Source organism: Populus alba, chromosome 9, assembly GCF_005239225.2.
Source record: "Populus alba chromosome 9, ASM523922v2, whole genome shotgun sequence".
In the NCBI taxonomy this organism is placed as follows: Eukaryota; Viridiplantae; Streptophyta; class Magnoliopsida; order Malpighiales; family Salicaceae; genus Populus; species Populus alba.
In genome coordinates this window covers 13,008,579-13,025,030 of record NC_133292.1, presented here as the reverse complement: position 1 = coordinate 13,025,030, position 16,452 = coordinate 13,008,579, and the positions used below count along the sequence as shown (strand labels likewise).

Below are 16,452 nucleotides of genomic sequence, written 5' to 3'. Positions count from 1 at the left end.
GTCTCCTCTTATCATGTTACACGTCATGTGTTGCACTCACTGTGTTTTTTTTTTAATAATTTCTTTTAGTTTAAAATTGAATTTTTTTACATTTTTTAATTTTTTTAATATATTAATGTGAAAAATAAATTTTAAAAAATAAAAAATATTATTATAATATATTTTAAAACAAAAAAATACTTAAAAAAACAATCCCTACACCAACTACAAATAAACTTTATTTTAACAAGGGATATTCAACAACAACTGACTATTCCTCTTACGAAAAAGGGACTTAGAACAACAATAGACTATTCCCCTAACTCTTGTTAAGGACCGGTAGCTATCAGTTTGCCAACAATAAAAAGTATTTTCGCATGCATCAATCAATAATAAAACCTTTTATATATCAATCCCGATTAAAAACAAAAATGAAACAATTTTTTTTTTTTAAAAAAAAAACAAGCTTCTTCGATTATTCCACCTATTATCTCTTGAAGTTAAGTAAATCTAATGTTAATACATCCAAATTAATCATCCACTGAATTACAAATATAAACATGGATTAAATAAGAGGGTGTTTGAGATGAAGATAAAATAATATTTTTGTATTATTTAAAATCTGTTTTTAATATTAAAATGATAAAAAACTAATTTAAAACAAGAAAAATAAAAAAGGTAGCACAGCTGGCGTGGCAAACATGCACATTCAGCAAATGGTTAAACGTCAGAAGCTAATAAATCATACCCAACTCGACCTTAGTGCCCGTTTGGCATTGCGGCCAAACCGGCTTTTCATCAAAATTCAAATTTTTTTTTTTTTTTTTTTTTACTAAAATTGAGTTCGGTTTGTACTTTCTGGATCGTTTTGGTGTGCTGATATCAAAAATGATTTTTAAAAAATAAAAAAACATTATTGGCATACTTTTCGGCACGAAAAGCTATTTGAAAAGCAACAGCTACCACACTCCCAAACACCCTCTTAATCATGCAAGTAAAAGGTGGCGGGTCCCATGCACAAATAATTGATGACACATGGCAAAAAAATTGCAGGCGCATCGCAGCGGTTCCTTCCCTCTCGTTCTTATTAGTAATGACAATCACAACCAAAGACGAGCAAAAGCGGGCAAAAGGGCACTCGAAATAATCCCTTACATCTTTAAATAATCCGGGTTTCCCAGCTGGATGCTTTTGTCAAGAGAGAATTGCTCGAGGGAGCAGTAGAGATCGGGGGCTTGCCGAGGTGTTTTTCACGGTCTTGCAAGGCCAGGCCAGATCAGAGCAGGCCACCATTTCGATTTCCACCTGTCCAGGTATTATATTATGTCATTGTAAACTTTCCTTAAAAATATTTCTTAAAGAAATTGACAGCTCCAGCTCTGATTCAAGAGCTCTTGTCTCTATGGAAAGACAGCGGGTGCTGCAGCCCTTAATGGCTAATGTCACATGGTTAGCCAATGAAAGGAAATTTGACACAATCCGTGTCTTTGCTTGCTTAAATTACTGGCTAGACACCAAATTGTTTGTCAGGACACACCACAAGATTCCAATCTCCAGAGTCCAGACTTGCACATTGGATCTTGGACTCATCCTTTTTAGCCCCCTCTACCCTCTCTCTACAGTTATCTTTCAGGAGAATCTTCTCAATTGGTGATTTCCCTTCATAAAGTCTGAAACTTTATTTTTTTCTTGATTCTTTGTAAAATATAAAAATAGGTACCCTTCTTTTGCTGAGGTGACGCAAATAAGGGTTTGGTAGCGAGGGGCACATATATAATAGTAAGTTGGTAACAGCAATCCGAGGAAGGTGGTGACGTGCAGGGCAAATAGAGAGCAGGTGTCCTGGCTCAAAAGGCCTTTGCTTTGCTTCTCTTTCGCCGGAATTCTTCTCCCTTTTTACTTCCCCATCTGCCACCTAAAGAAAGATACTTCCTTTGTCTCTGTTTGCACTTCATTGTCCTCAATTATAATAATTAAAAACAACCCTCACCACCAAGGACGGCCCTCTTGACGCCAAGACATTGCAATTTGCAGAGATTATGATGGCCTTTTCTGCATCCGGCGATACCTGAAAGGACCCATCTAACGGTCCTGCTTCTTTTGCTTCGTCACCTAGGTAATTTTAAAAAAAAATCACTTGTTTTGTTTTCGTGTTATATTTGGACATCTGCGTTTTCATTGTTTTCTGTTGTTCTTTTTTTATATATACAATCTTTTGTTTTGTTCCATATTGTTCATCGGTTTGTTAGTTTGATAGTGTTGATCCATTGGTCTTTCTCTACCCAATATAGATCTGCGTACCTCATAAGAGAATCGAACTCTTGTAATAATATTTATTTTTTTCGAATTGGGAGCGATAAAGTTTTCCACCATTTGATCTGTGATTTTTGGGTTCTTCTCTATAAGAGTGTACGGTTTGTGGTTAGAGTTTAGAAGAAATCTTGGCTTCAGGAAAGATGAACGGAGCTGTGCTTGTAGCTGTTGCTGCTGCTATTGGCAACTTATTGCAAGGATGGGATAATGCAACCATCGCAGGTAATTTTCCCTTTTGATAATTTATTTCCTAGTCTTACTGTCAAGGCCTGAAATGCTTCAAGGTTTCTTCACCTGTTAAAGGTGATTCTTTGCACAATAAACGATCACTTTCATGCATTAAGTTGTTTTTGTGATCGACTTATAGTAACTGAGATTTGCCTCATTCAGTAGTTGATAATTGTACCTTGCTTGAAATGACTAACACACAGTGCTTTCTGTATTAGAACCATGTTTTTTTTTGGCTATCGATTCTAAGCGATTTTTTTTTTTATTTTTCTTTGCCGATGCAGGGGCTGTTTTATACATAAAAAGGGAATTTCATTTGGAAAGTGAACCTACTATTGAAGGATTAATCGTGGCTACATCACTTGTTGGAGCCACTTTAATTACTACGTGTTCTGGACCCATATCTGATTGGCTAGGCCGCCGTCCTTTGTTGATAATCTCATCAATACTTTATTTTGTTAGTGGTCTTGTAATGTTATGGTCTCCCAATGTTTACGTTCTGCTTTTGGCAAGGCTTTTGGATGGATTTGGCATTGGTTTGGCAGTAACTCTTGTTCCAGTTTATATATCTGAGACGGCACCACCTGAAATAAGGGGGTTGTTGAATACCCTTCCTCAGTTCACTGGATCTGGTGGAATGTTTCTGTCATATTGCATGGTGTTCGGAATGTCCTTGATGGAGGCTCCAAGTTGGAGAGTGATGCTTGGAGTTCTTTTTATTCCCTCAATCATCTATTTTCTGTTGACTGTATTTTTCTTGCCTGAGTCTCCAAGGTGGCTTGTAAGTAAAGGACGGATGCTTGAGGCCAAGAAGGTTTTGCAGAGGCTCCGTGGCAGAGAAGATGTTTCTGGTTAGCCCTTCTGCTTTGCCTCTTTGAAAGTTATCTGTTCCTTTTGTCTGGTGATTCAAAATGTGATCTGCGTGAATTTTGAGTTTAGTATAATACTATTTTATTTTTTTCTTTTCATAGCAATATTGTTTTGATATGCCTAGTGATGGGTGATATGATACACAAGGTAAAAGCTTTCTGAAAGACAAAAGTATAGTTTTGGAAGTTTAGTTCATGCAGAAATTCTCTGAGCAAAATAAAAAAAAGATATAAAAAAAAAAAATTGTGTATGAAAAGGTGCATGCATAGAATTTTTAATATGAAAGTTTGCTGTTCGATGTGGGGTGGTTTTAGTTCTGAAATTTATGAATTTCCCATCTGTCATGTACTTATGCTTCATGTTGAAGCAACCATTCTGTATTTGAATCATCACTCTCTTTGGCAGTTTGGGCTTCATATGTTTTGCTCTCACTAATACTCAGTTGCTAGACTACTACTAACCACAATGTATATGTGTATTAATGTATTCAATTTGTTTTTGCTTCATTTCACTTCTTATCTCTTCACCACGACCTTGCAATATAATGAAACTTTCTTATTCTTGATCTTGTCCTCATTGACTAGATGATTAATGATATTCCTGAAATACAGGCCATGTCATAAATTGAAAGAGGGGTCATGATTAAGTAAGCTTTCAAAGGCTCTCGTTTGATTTCATTAATTGTACAACAATTTGGCAAATGGCAGTGAGATTTCAGCTGAGAATTACATTTGTTACCTCCAGAGGGAAACTTTTATGCTTTCGATATTCTATTGACCATAATTCAAGGGTGTGCCTATTCAACATATCATATAGAAACCTTGATAATCATTTTCAGGAAGTTTGTACAAAACTGCTTGGCCGTGATCTGTTCTATTCTCTCTACCATGTTTATTTTACAAAATATCAGTGTCTTCAAGTATAAAGTATTCAGTATCGAGTGAGCGGCATTTGATTTCATGGATACCTGTACTTTGCCATATTGTAGCTGTTCATATAGAATTCTCTAGCTCCATATTCTTTCATAACTAATCATGTGTTAGTTATAGCTCTTACGGTTCATGAACGCACCATGCATCCTCTTATGTTATGCGCCTTACAAAATGCTGAATGGTGTAAACTCTACTCTGTCTCGCCACTTGTGGTGGGGGAATGCTCTTCCTATCTCTTCATTGAGTCTTCCTCTCCCTTTCACTAGCCTGCCCTCCAAAACCATACCAAGTGACCCTGGCCAGTCATGCATTTCCTTCTATCAGAATTTAAGTAAAAGCATGATGTTTCTAGTTCTTTTAGCATTTCTAAAGGAGAGAACCATGTGTTTGAATTTACAGCAACTTAAATAGATGGTTTGGTGACTAAAGTCAATTTAGTTCTTAGTAATTGTTTTCTCTTTGTTTCTTATGCAGTGATAATATTGCAGTGTTTCCTCTTACTTCTCTACTGTTCCTGCATAGAAGTTTGAGTATTCTGTCATGTTTGGTGGAAATGGTGTAAAATCACTAACTACATGACTTTAGGATGTTTATTTTCACAATTTGGAAGTAATGAATTATCATGTTCATGACTAATCTTGTTTGGATGAACAGGTGAGATGGCTTTACTGGTTGAGGGACTTGGAGTTGGGACTGACATATCAATAGAGGAGTACATAATTGGCCCTGCCAATGATTTCACTGATGACCATGATATAGCTGCCGACAAAGATCATATCAAGTTATATGGGCCTGAACAAGGTCACTCCTGGGTTGCCAGACCTGTAACTGGGCAGAGTGCTATTGGTCTTGCGTCTAGGCATGGAAGCATGGCAAACCAGAGTCTATCTCTCATGGATCCTCTTGTCACCCTCTTTGGTAGCGTCCATGAGAAGCTCCCTGAACAAGGAAGCATGAGAAGTATGCTTTTCCCTCACTTTGGAAGCATGTTCAGTGTAGGAGGGAATCATCCCAGAAATGAAGATTGGGATGCGGAGAGCCAAGCCAGAGATGGTGAGGATTATGCATCTGATGGTGCTGCTGGTGATTCTGATGACAATTTGCAGAGTCCATTGATCTCACGTCAGGCAACAAGCATGGACAAGGACATGGTCCCACCTGCCCATGGAAGCATGTCAAGCATGAGACATGGGAGTCTGATTACAGGAAATGCTGGAGATCCGGTTGGTAACACAGGGATTGGTGGTGGTTGGCAGCTGGCATGGAAATGGTCCGAGAGAGAAGGCCAAGATGGGAAGAAGGAAGGGGGCTTTAAGAGAATTTATTTGCATCAAGAGGGAGCCCCTGGTTCTCGGCGTGGATCTCTGGTTTCTCTGACTGGTGCTGATGCCCATGCAGACAGTGAATACATCCAGGCTGCTGCTCTGGTGAGTCAATCAGCTCTTTATCCCAAGGAGCTTGTGAATGAGAATCCAGTTGGACCAGCTATGGTCCACCCATCTGAAACTGTAGCTAAAGGACCAAGCTGGAGAGATCTTTTTGAACCAGGAGTCAAGCATGCCTTGGCTGTTGGTGTGGGAATTCAAATACTTCAGCAGGTAAGAAATGGAGTCTACTGAGCTACTTGGTTTTTTTGTGATGAAGTTTATTTAGTGGCCTTTATTAGGTAGCACATTGATCTTGGCACGTGTTCTGTTTTCTTCAAGAGGGACACTTTCTAAACTGTAATAGCAGAAATTGTTTTAAACAGATGGATACACTCCCATTCCATCATTTTCTTCTTTTCCTTTTGACAACCACGCCTTAAAGTTTGAAGCATAGTGGATTTGTTAATGGAGACATTATACTGCTTTGAAGTTTTGTTTCACTTTTGTGTAAGTTGCTCCTGAATGTGTGCATATGCAGTTCGCTGGCATAAATGGGGTTCTCTACTATACTCCTCAAATTCTTGAGCAGGCAGGAGTTGGAGTTCTTCTTTCGAACTTGGGCCTCAGTTCAGCTTCTACATCTCTGCTTATCAGCGCCCTTACAACATTGTTGATGCTCCCTTGTATAGCTGTTGCCATGAGGCTCATGGATATCTCTGGGAGAAGGTAATTCCATTTCTTCATTTCCTCCCTGACTGTTTTCTACCCAATCGTCACTATATTCTTTTAAAATCCCCAAAATGTTTGTTGCAGTGAGGATTACTGATTTACAATGATGTGTCAATGGCTAGGCCCATAAAGTAATCTTTTCTTGATCTAACATGTTTTGATCGTATAATGTTTAGGGGCTCAGTAAATGGGGGAAAATACAAGGTCTAATCATTGTTCGAATTCAATTTTGTTTGCCTTTTAAATGAATTAAACTGTAACATACTAATGGAATTAAAAAAAGCAGCAGCCATGATTCATGTGCATTCTCCCTGCGTTGTCCCTTGTTTTCCCCCACTATCCTTAGTGCTGTCGTGTTTTGCAGGACTTTGCTGCTCACCACTATCCCCGTGTTGATCATATCCCTCATTTTGTTAGTCCTTGGAAGCTTGGTGGATATGGGCAGTGTTGTTAATGCATCAATCTCAACTGTTAGCGTTGTGCTCTACTTCTGTTTTTTCGTAATGGGTTTTGGGCCAATTCCCAACATATTATGTGCAGAGATCTTCCCTACTCGTGTTCGTGGCCTTTGCATAGCCATTTGCACCCTTACTTTCTGGATTTGCGACATCATTGTGACGTATTCACTCCCAGTGATGCTTAAATCTATCGGCCTTGCTGGTGTTTTTGGTTTATATGCAATTGTATGCATCATATCATTTGTGTTTGTCTACTTGAAAGTTCCAGAGACCAAGGGCATGCCTCTGGAAGTGATTTCCGAGTTCTTTGCTGTTGGTGCAAAGCAGGCTGCAGCTGCTAAGGAAAACTGAATCCAAGCACCTATGGATAGAAAAAGTTTTGACAGTTGCTGTATTTGTTCTGTTATTTTTGTAGAAAAAGCACATCATCCATTTTCCCCTTCCTTTTGTGATTTTATTTTACATGGCTGTAAAAGTTCTTTTTCCTACTCTATGCTGTAATGTTTGAATACACCTCATGTCATGTTAGCTAAGAGTGGGGATGATCAATGACGTATGAGAAAATACAAGGAATAATTTTGGATTTGGAAGAGTCAAGCAACGTCTTCTTTTGCTTGGAGCATATATAAACACAGCAACTGTATTTATACCTGACTGCCTGAAATTCAGTGTTCCAGAGAGAGAGAGCTCTGAAATAACCCCCAATATTCGGGCCATATATAGGAGAGCTCGTACTTCCAAATGCATTACCAAAACACTTGAAATGCAGGCACTAAGGAATCACACTGAGACTAAAAGATAGACAAGAACCCAAAGTTACATGAGACCCAAAAGAAACCAAAAACATTCCAAGTTCACTTGCATTAATACAGGAGTAAAACAAAAGCCCTTTCCTCTACTTGCTCGGTGAGTTGATATTTGCTGCTATTCAGACTTGTTATTTCACACCATATCAAATCAAATCAAAACCAACATTATTACATGATCAATCATCATCATCTTGGAACACTACCAACAAGTCTAGCACCAGCTCTATCCAACCTCTTAACCGAAGCAACAGCGTTCAGATTGCCTTCTTTCCAAAAAGTCTCCACCATTCTCTCCCCAATCTCCACTCCTCTCTCCTCACTGTCCACCACTGCCACCGCTGTTGGCCCCGCCCCACTAATTGTACATCCAAAAGCTCCTGCCTCTAGAGCCGCCTTCTTAACCCCTTCCATCCCAGGAATCAAAGGAGCCCTTTTAGGCTCCACAATTTTATCACTTGACAATGCCTTCCCCAGTCCCACCAAATCCCCTTTCAACACTGAAGCCACAAAAGCCCCAGCTTGACTACAATTCCACACATGGTGTGGCATCCCTATTTCAGCAGGCAATGCGGCCCTCATTTTCTTAGTTGGTGCTTCAAAATCAGGACTAACAAGCACAAAGATCAAATCTTTTTCAACTGGGAATTGTAAACTCATTAACTCTAGCGGATCATAACTTCTAATCAAAACAAAACCACCCATTATTGCTGGCGCTATATTATCAGCATGGTAACCTGAAACTTTAGCTTCTGATTCCAATCCAGCCAAGACTAAATCTTTCACCTCCAATTTTCTTCCAAACAGCTCATTCACAGCCACAGCCGCCGCCGCAGCACTGGCAGCGCTGGACCCGAGTCCGGATCCTAAAGGAAGGCCCTTTTCGAGGGAAAGAGAGAGACCCACAGAGCGAATGTTGAGCATTTTCATGGTGGCGATAGCAGCGATGCCAGCACAGTTATAGAGTGGGTTTTTGGAGAGCTTTTTGGGGCCCGAAATATTGGAGATGGAGAGCTCGCCGGGGTGGACAGAGGGGTCGACACGGAGAGAGACGAAGTCGCCGAGGCCATCGACGGCGCATCCAAGGAAATCAAAGCCAGGGCCAAGGTTGGCGACAGTGGCAGGTGCGAAGCAGCTGACGGATGTGAAAACGGGCTCGGGTTCGGTGGTTGTGATGGTGGGCAGAGAGAAGTTACAGCGAAGGATGCCTGGTCTTTTGGGTTTAAGATTTGTTAATGGAGTTGCTGGGGTTATAGGTTTCAAAGGAGATGGAAAACAACATATTGCCATTTTTTTGGTTGTAGAGGGAGAAAGGGAGGCCTTTTTCACTTTTTAGCGACTAAAAAACGCAAGGGTTTTAGATTCCAATCATTTTTAAAGGGAGAGGGATGAATTATTCATGTAGTTCTCCATGTTTTCAAGGTTGTTCATATTAGTTCCTCAACCTTAATTTCAGGCATACCAACCACGAGGAATACAGAGGAGAAGAATGCTGCTGGCTTCAGCATTTTCCATGCATGTATCATTAGTATCATCATAAGAGTATTTCCATTCTTTCATAAAGCTGCCTGCTCTTGTATTGATTATATATACAGACAATTGATTGGCAAGTTGAAATAACTGCAAGCTATAATCTATCTCATGTGAGAGAGTATGTAGTAACAAGTAGCTCCTTGACAAAACTATGGAGGATTAAGTGGCTACCTAGATATAGATGGTCATGTAAATAAATTATCATATGACCAATTAATGCAGCCAAGTATCACCATTTTCTCTTACCTGAGAAATGTCCCTTGGGATTCTTTCAGATCTATTAACTGACATGCTTCCCTCCCCACTCCGATTTGATAATTCATCTTCTCTTTTTCTCTTGGACTTGCTCTTCTTCCATTGTTCCACCTTGTCATCAGCAAATGATAAGAATGTTTGAAGACGTTTGGAGCGAGAGTGGCTTTGGACAGAAGAATCAGATTCTTCAGGGAAGTGCCGGCTGAATTGGCGAAATGTGGTGCAGAAGTAGATCAAGAGAGCAAGCACACATGCAATCCCGCAAATGAGGAAAAGCCCCCAGAAGCTTTGTAACTGTAGCTGATCTGCACTCGACCCAATGTCCTGGGAACTGCAGAGCTTTCTTTGCAACCACTTGTTATGGATCTTCTGAAGATCGCCGTTCTCAGATAGTTGGAGAATGGCAGTAGACATATCAATGGCCAAGGGTGAATCTCTTGGAAATGCCTAAGAGAAACACAAAAAACATTAAGAAAGAAATTACCAGACCAAACAATTTCTTAAGAGGATTTTATACAATCATTTCTTTTCTACAGGCCTGGGCTGACACTATCTGAAGTTCCCTGATTTGTGTTTTTCTTTTCTGTACAAATTTATGTAACACCTTACACACTATGATCGTTATCCTATCAAACATTCGTTGCCTCTGTGGGGGAGGAGGAGAGGGGTATGCCTACGAAATTCTACTCATTCAGGCCTCTGTTTTTTTCCCCTTGTGTTCTTCTCAAGGTACTTAATTCTGACAACTTCCGAGCTATTAGTTTCGATAAGAATAACGAAGGAGCAAATCAACTTCATTTAGTAAATAAAGCAGAAAAAAGGAGTTGGATTAAGCATCTCCAGGTTAAGATACTCACAAATCCCCAACCACTTCTGGTGAACTCTTGACCTATTATTGAGAACTCACAGTGCTCTGAGAGGAAGAGGTCTACATAAGGTCGCTCATCAACCACGGCAGCAACAGTACCATTTTTAAGGGCATCCGCATATTCTTCTGGTGAACCAAGAGCAACAAGTCTAGTTTTAGCAATGCTGAGTTCTTCATTTAGATAATTTTCAGCAAAGGATCCTACTTGGAATCCAATTTGAACATTGCTAGTTATCAAGGAATCGATTCCTTTAATGCTGGAGGATAACTGTTGCACTGTGAGAATTGATGTCAGACTTGCAGTATAGCTTGAGTTGATTATCAAAACTACAAAAAGCCAGATTATCAGCACAAGGCGACCAAGTGTGCTCACAGTATTTTCTCCTGAAAATTCAAGAAAATTTAGAGTAGAATTATTGGCTAAGCTAGAAATAAAATTTTCAGGGCAAATAATCCAGTACATCCTTGTATAAAGGGTAGGTTTCCAATCCATATTTAAACAAGTTAATTTTATCCTTTCTAATTTATCATTTTATTAACCTTTTCTACTAAAATTAACATAATTAATAACATCTCAATATTAAACATGCATTTGATATTATATAAAAATAAGAAAAAGAATAGGGAGGAGAAAGAGGTTTCAAAGAAATAGGTCTGTTCCCATGTGAGTTTTAATTTTTTTAAAAAAGTTGTCTTTGTCATCTGCTTTGGACATCACTAACCATGTCCATGGGATTCATGAACATTTTTCAGTATAATATTAAGCCATATACATAATTGATTCAGTTAATTTTGACAAGAAAAATCTGTTATATATATATATATATATATATATATTTGGATAAGGTGGATATAAGAAGATATTAAAAACTCGTATAAATACAAACAGATCAAGCCATTCCCCAAAATTCTTGACATGAAGAGAGAAGTTAATTGATGACAAGTAGGGAAATAGAAAATGAACTTACTGTGGGAGAAAAACAAAGTGGAGAAGCTAAACCTGCAAGTAAAAAAAAAAGGACACGGAATTACAAAAAGGGCAGAATGTACAAGTTCGGAAGAATGAAATGCAAAACATTCTCCACATTAATCGAAATATGATGTGAACTATAAGTGCACAGCAATTAAGTATCCATCATTTAGTACGTGGCATGTGGGCCATGAACAAAAATCTTCGAAAGATGTCCTGCATGTTCCCTGATCAGATAAGTTCATTGAAACCTGTGGAGTTCATCTACTTTCAGTTCTCAAATTAATCAAACATCAAAGAGAAAAAAGACCTTAATCCTCCATAGCCTCTATAACATGTTCTGCAACCCTTAGAATTGAACCTAGGATCTCTAACCTCCACAATCCGACGAAAGATATTACTTGGCCTGTTGGCCATCTGATTTAGACTATTTTCAAATAAAAACCGAACTTCCCTGCTTGTCAATAGAGACAGTATATATAAGTGTGAAACTGTGTGGTGTGTTGGCAAAAGGAAAGGGGAGTTGAGGGGGGCAAGGGATCAGTAACATCTGGTGAAAGTTAAAGACTTCTGGCAGTCCTTTGAGCAGTAAAAAAAAGGAATTAATCCATGTCTAACATGGCATCTACTCACCAGAGAATTGTGACAAGCTGTTTCCTAGGTGGCCCTCGGAATTCATCATTAATTCTATGCTCAAGGATCCATACAACAGCTCCCACAATAAGGAAAAACATTGCCGTGACAGCCCACATCAATGGGCTAAAAGGCCGCAAGAATGCCCAAGCATTTGAATTTCGCTTCTTGACCGGAGCCACCACAACTAGCCCTGACTCTATGTATGGCTGAGTGAAATCAACAATCTTTGTCCGGTTGGTGACAATAGCAACATCGCCGACAACAGCATCGAAGACCTGTGACAAACATTTCATAGGATCAGTATAAGCTACATCATCTGATTTTTTTTCTGAGGGGCTGTACATTTACTCACCCTGGTTGTGATCTTGTAAACAAGATTGTAGTATGTCGGATTCTTATGACCATCTCCAAATGGAATGAACTTGTGTGGAACAGCATATGGAAGCAATTTAATGGCAGCAAGAAATACATCTATGCAATATCCTTGGACCACGTCGGTGCCATTCACTTTCGAGACAAAATCCCGATAACTAACTCGGTCTGGTATTCCAATTTGTAATTCCTTTCCATTGTTTGGAAACACCCAGCCCCGTGGCGTAGCTGTTTTCCCCCCAGGCCATACCACACCCAGTAAATGTTGGCTTGAACTAGAACGGTTAGCTGCCTTTCCATAAAGTGTCTCTGGGGGCACAACAGATAGCCCAGAATAGTTTGACCAGTATCCAACCTGCTGATACCCAGTTTCTAATACATTAATGATATCATAAGAGGGATGTAAAATGGACCTGTCTGGATTAAATCGAAAAGGTCCTGTCAGACCTGTCATACTTGTTTGCAATATATTTTTAAGCAATTGGCTTCCTCCATCAAATATGCTCAATGCACCAAGGTTCAAATATCCCCCTCCTATTCCACCTAATCTCGAATCATTAGTAAAAGAAATGGTGTTTCCCTGATCAAAAAATGATTTCAATGCGCGTGCAAGTAACCAAACAGTATCATAGGCATATAGACCATAAGGATTTAGCCCAATAGAGCCATTACTCAGCTGGTTCCACCGTGACATGAAATCCCTTTTTCTTTTTGAATCTGGTGTGTGTGGACGGAGTGCTAAAACTCCCTGGATTGAGTTGGCAGTAGTAAGATGAGGTGAAGTTGAATCTATAACAGTAGACAGCCAACTGGTAGCTATCCAAACAAACCCATTGTCCATCATCCCAAGTGCCTTTGCAACATCAAAAACTAAGAGGCCTGTGTTGCTGTAGGTATTCAACACAATTACTCGAGATTCCATCCGCAGAATCTTAGCTAACTCATCTTGAATATCACTTCGGGTGGCTTTTGGATCTGGAGGAAGTGCTGCTTTATAGGAAAGTTTGCAACGCCTTTCCGCAAGTTTATCACCCAGTACAGTTATACCATTTCGGTTATGATCATCATCACTGAAAACTGCAGTAACCTCAGACCAACCATAATAACTAACCATGTCTGCAATGGCAGTCATTTGAAACAAATCGTTGGGAGCTGTTTGAATAAAGTATGGGAATTGCAGAGGTGAAAGAGTGGGGTCTAGAGCTGTGAAAGACAAGAAAGGAACACGGAGCTCATTAGCAAGATGTGAGAGTACATGAGCCATCACAGCAGTTTGTGGACCAATAACAGCTACAGTATCAGTCTCCAGGAATTGCAAAGCTGCGATGGATGAAGAAAAACAATTCCTAAGTGCTCGTATTTCACAATGAAAACTAAACTTGCTAGAATTAAGAGAGAATTACACTGACACACTCAGCACGAACTAAAGAACAACAAAATTAAGAACACAGAAATGAAGAATACCTCCAATGATTCCCAGAAATCCACTGAAGTTGGAATCATGCATATTTATAGACAACTTCCTTCCTCCAAGAAGGCTTGGATCAGAATTGATATCATCCTCAGCTGCCTCCATGGCAATCTTTGCGACTCTTCCATTGATGGAGCCAAATGTAAAAATAGCTCCAACATTCACAGTACCACCAGGGCTTAAAGCCCCTTGTGAAAATGAACTGGTAAAGAGAATCCAGAAGGACAAAAGCCAGGCCAGATTCATGGTGATGCTAAAAGATGAATCGAACCACCTAGCTTCCAAAACGTAACATAATGAATTGTACACACCAAATCAAATTTAACAGGAATTAGAATTGCAAGAAACTTTAATCTAAAATTGTAGTATCTTCAGTGGGAAGACATAGGGAACCAAGATTGAGCATAGCCAACCAAAATTCTATTTTATCAACAACAGGGAATGAGATGAAGAGGAATAAGGTCCTTGTCCAAGACAAGTGGTTTTACCCTGATAAAAAAAACAAAAAGAAAGTATTTTCTCGAAAGCAAAGGGACCCATAAGCATTAAAAAAACACTTTCATGGCGCTGCTAAGTGCGAATCATGTATCCAAAAGCACAAGAAAAGCAGCAACCCATTTGAGATTTCAAGAAGAGGAATCAAAGAGCAGTTAAACAACCTATCATTTTCCCTCTATAGGAAAACAAAATGTGTCCTGGTGCTGAAACAACAAACAGATACTTACTACAGCCCACCCGAGCCTTCAACTGCCCTCCGTCCTTGCTTACCAGGAGAGAGCCGGCATAAAGCGAAGAAAATATCTCTTATGATTTCATGCCCTACTGATCACCATGAACATATCACACCTCTAGCTCAAACCAAAACCACTTTTCACAAAACATCATCAGTAGCTAAAGATGAAGAATAAATTTACGGAGAAAAAAACCCCAATTGGGCAAAGAAGAAAGTCTCGTTAATACATCAAAGAACTAAACATGTACAAAAACTGGAAGGAAAAGGGTAAGATTATAAGGTACTACAGTAGTAGAAGAGGCCTCACAAGTAAAAAAGCAACGTGGGTCCGTCAAGAAAAGGAACCACTTGCTGACAATGGTGGGTACCGGTACTGACCTTTAAAATTAAAATATTTAAAACAGGGGAATACTTGATGATGGAGAAAGGGAACAACGTGGTACGTTGGGATAGCACTGCACGGTGTGGGAGTGCAAGTTGACAGTATTTTTTCTTGAATTGTTTTTTTATATATATAATTAAAATAAAATATACTTGTTGTAGCGGTTACTTTACAAATAACTTTTCGAATCGAAAAATATGTCAATAATATTTTTTTATTTTTTAAAAATTATTTTTGATATCAACATATCAAAATAATCCCGAAAGTACTGTATTTAATTTTAATAAAAAAAAATTTAAAATTTTGTAAAAAAACTGAATAGACCGCAGTGCCAAACGCCCTGGAAGATTTCATTACTTTGCCTTTTTCTTGGTGACAAGTGACAACCGCTCATTTACTATGGAGCTAGGTTTTGGAGATAACGGAGGAGACTATCATCACCGAATCCAAGAAGAAGAAGAAGAAGACATTGTGGTCCTCAGTGGAGGAAGCAATGATGGTGTTTTTCAACCACTGAAATGTTCTTCCGCAATTCTGATTGGCTCTACCTCTACCGGTATGATGGCAGTTTGGATAGCCCCTCTTGTCCTTGCATCCTGTACACTTCTTGCCTATTTTTGTGTTTAAAACTAATTCTATGCCGTGTTCTTCACGAGGACTACATTATTTCAGTGGCGGTGCACAAATTAACTATATAATAAAACGAATTGCTCTTTAACTATGCTGTCAGCTGTCAGCTATGACTGTAAAGATATTTTAACTATAAATTATGGTAGTATTCTGTCAGTTTTGCCCTTGATATTGTTTAGGGTTTTGCTTCTTTTTTTGTTTGATTTAGTGCTTCGACGTCTTGTTTCCCCTGCTGGTTGTTTCTTTCAGCCTTTTGTTCCTCTTCTCTGCTTGGTTGGTTCTTCAGTTATGGTACTGCTCTGCTAGGTTTAGAAATTTCTAATTACTTTATATTATTTGTGTTGACATCCATTCCATGTTGGGTCGTATTTATCGTCGCCATTTCTATGTTGTTGCACCTCGGATCACCTTAATAGGCATTAACTAGAACTCAATCAAGCACAAGTTTAATATCTAAAACAAGTCTACATATTAATTGTGTCAAAACAAACCTAACATAAATAAAAACTCAAAAACTTAAATATAATTATCCTAAATATTAATTAAAATAATAAATAAATCTTAAAGAAAGATTCGGATTAACACAAGTTATCAAAATAGCTTCAAAATCATATCTTTTTACATTGAATCTTTAATACCCGAATCTAAAACTTAGAAATAAAAATGTGTCTCTTTTTGTTGTCAATTAATCATCTCTTCTTGCTTGAAAGATATTGTCTTAAATGCTGAAGTTTCCTTCTTTTTTAGCTGGAAGCATGCCTTAAAAATTAAGAAGGAAGGTGGCTAGAATATCTCTTTTAAATAGCCTCGTATAATCTTTTTATTGGATAAAAAAAATTAAAAACAAAAGAATCCCAAAGTTTTCTTGCCACCACGTACATTCCATGATATATATGGAATTTTTAAAAACTATGGATGAT

At 38.7% G+C, this 16,452-nt stretch overlaps 3 protein-coding genes across 9 annotated transcripts; 1 reads left to right on the top strand and 2 right to left on the bottom strand.

The window, feature by feature from the left end:
- The first annotated feature begins 1,077 nt into the window (after positions 1-1,077).
- LOC118032287 (monosaccharide-sensing protein 2) lies at positions 1,078-7,473 on the top strand. 3 transcript variants are annotated; one of them, XM_035036955.2, is made up of 7 exons: positions 1,078-1,292; positions 1,696-2,095; positions 2,431-2,514; positions 2,805-3,371; positions 4,977-5,920; positions 6,228-6,415; positions 6,783-7,473. In XM_035036955.2, the coding sequence occupies exons 3-7, from the start codon at positions 2,436-2,438 to the stop codon at positions 7,225-7,227; spliced, it is 2,223 nt and encodes a 740-aa protein (XP_034892846.1). In that variant the 5' UTR covers positions 1,078-1,292; positions 1,696-2,095; positions 2,431-2,435; the 3' UTR covers positions 7,228-7,473. The 3 variants fall into 3 exon arrangements, with proteins under 3 accessions (XP_034892846.1, XP_034892844.1, XP_073267356.1); XM_035036953.2 differs by having other exon boundaries at positions 2,406-2,514; XM_073411255.1 differs by having other exon boundaries at positions 2,386-2,514.
- A 176-nt stretch (positions 7,474-7,649) lies between these two features.
- On the bottom strand, positions 7,650-9,125 carry LOC118032288 (homoserine kinase). The gene has a single exon (XM_035036956.2). The coding sequence runs from the start codon at positions 8,970-8,972 to the stop codon at positions 7,872-7,874; it is 1,101 nt and encodes a 366-aa protein (XP_034892847.1). The 5' UTR covers positions 8,973-9,125; the 3' UTR covers positions 7,650-7,871.
- Positions 9,126-9,233: 108 nt separating this feature from the next.
- Positions 9,234-14,852, bottom strand: LOC118032286 (glutamate receptor 3.2). 5 transcript variants are annotated; one of them, XM_035036949.2, is made up of 7 exons: positions 14,513-14,848; positions 13,781-14,065; positions 12,297-13,636; positions 11,942-12,219; positions 11,307-11,338; positions 10,328-10,722; positions 9,234-9,917 (listed from the first exon to the last, which is right to left on the bottom strand). In XM_035036949.2, exons 2-7 carry the CDS (start codon positions 14,031-14,033, stop codon positions 9,429-9,431), a joined length of 2,787 nt encoding a protein of 928 aa, XP_034892840.1. In that variant the 5' UTR covers positions 14,034-14,065; positions 14,513-14,848; the 3' UTR covers positions 9,234-9,428. The 5 variants fall into 5 exon arrangements, with proteins under 5 accessions (XP_034892840.1, XP_034892838.1, XP_034892841.1 ...); XM_035036947.2 differs by having other exon boundaries at positions 13,781-14,061; positions 14,513-14,847; XM_035036950.2 differs by having other exon boundaries at positions 10,328-10,614; positions 13,781-14,852.
- Positions 14,853-16,452: the final 1,600 nt, after the last annotated feature.

Coding starts and splice junctions, on each gene's coding strand:
- LOC118032287 (XM_035036955.2), top strand. CDS start 2,436: ATGAACGGAGCTGTGCTTGTAGCTGTTGCTGCTGCTATTGGCAACTTA. Junction 2,515..2,804: donor GGATAATGCAACCATCGCAG/GTAATTTTCCCT, acceptor TTGCCGATGCAG/GGGCTGTTTTATACATAAAA. Junction 6,416..6,782: donor ATGGATATCTCTGGGAGAAG/GTAATTCCATTT, acceptor CGTGTTTTGCAG/GACTTTGCTGCTCACCACTA.
- LOC118032286 (XM_035036949.2), bottom strand. CDS start 14,033: ATGAATCTGGCCTGGCTTTTGTCCTTCTGGATTCTCTTTACCAGTTCA. Junction 11,339..11,941: donor CAGCTTGTCACAATTCTCTG/GTGAGTAGATGC, acceptor TTTTACTTGCAG/GTTTAGCTTCTCCACTTTGT. Junction 9,918..10,327: donor CCAGAAGTGGTTGGGGATTT/GTGAGTATCTTA, acceptor TGTTTCTCTTAG/GCATTTCCAAGAGATTCACC.
- LOC118032288 (XM_035036956.2), bottom strand. CDS start 8,972: ATGGCAATATGTTGTTTTCCATCTCCTTTGAAACCTATAACCCCAGCA.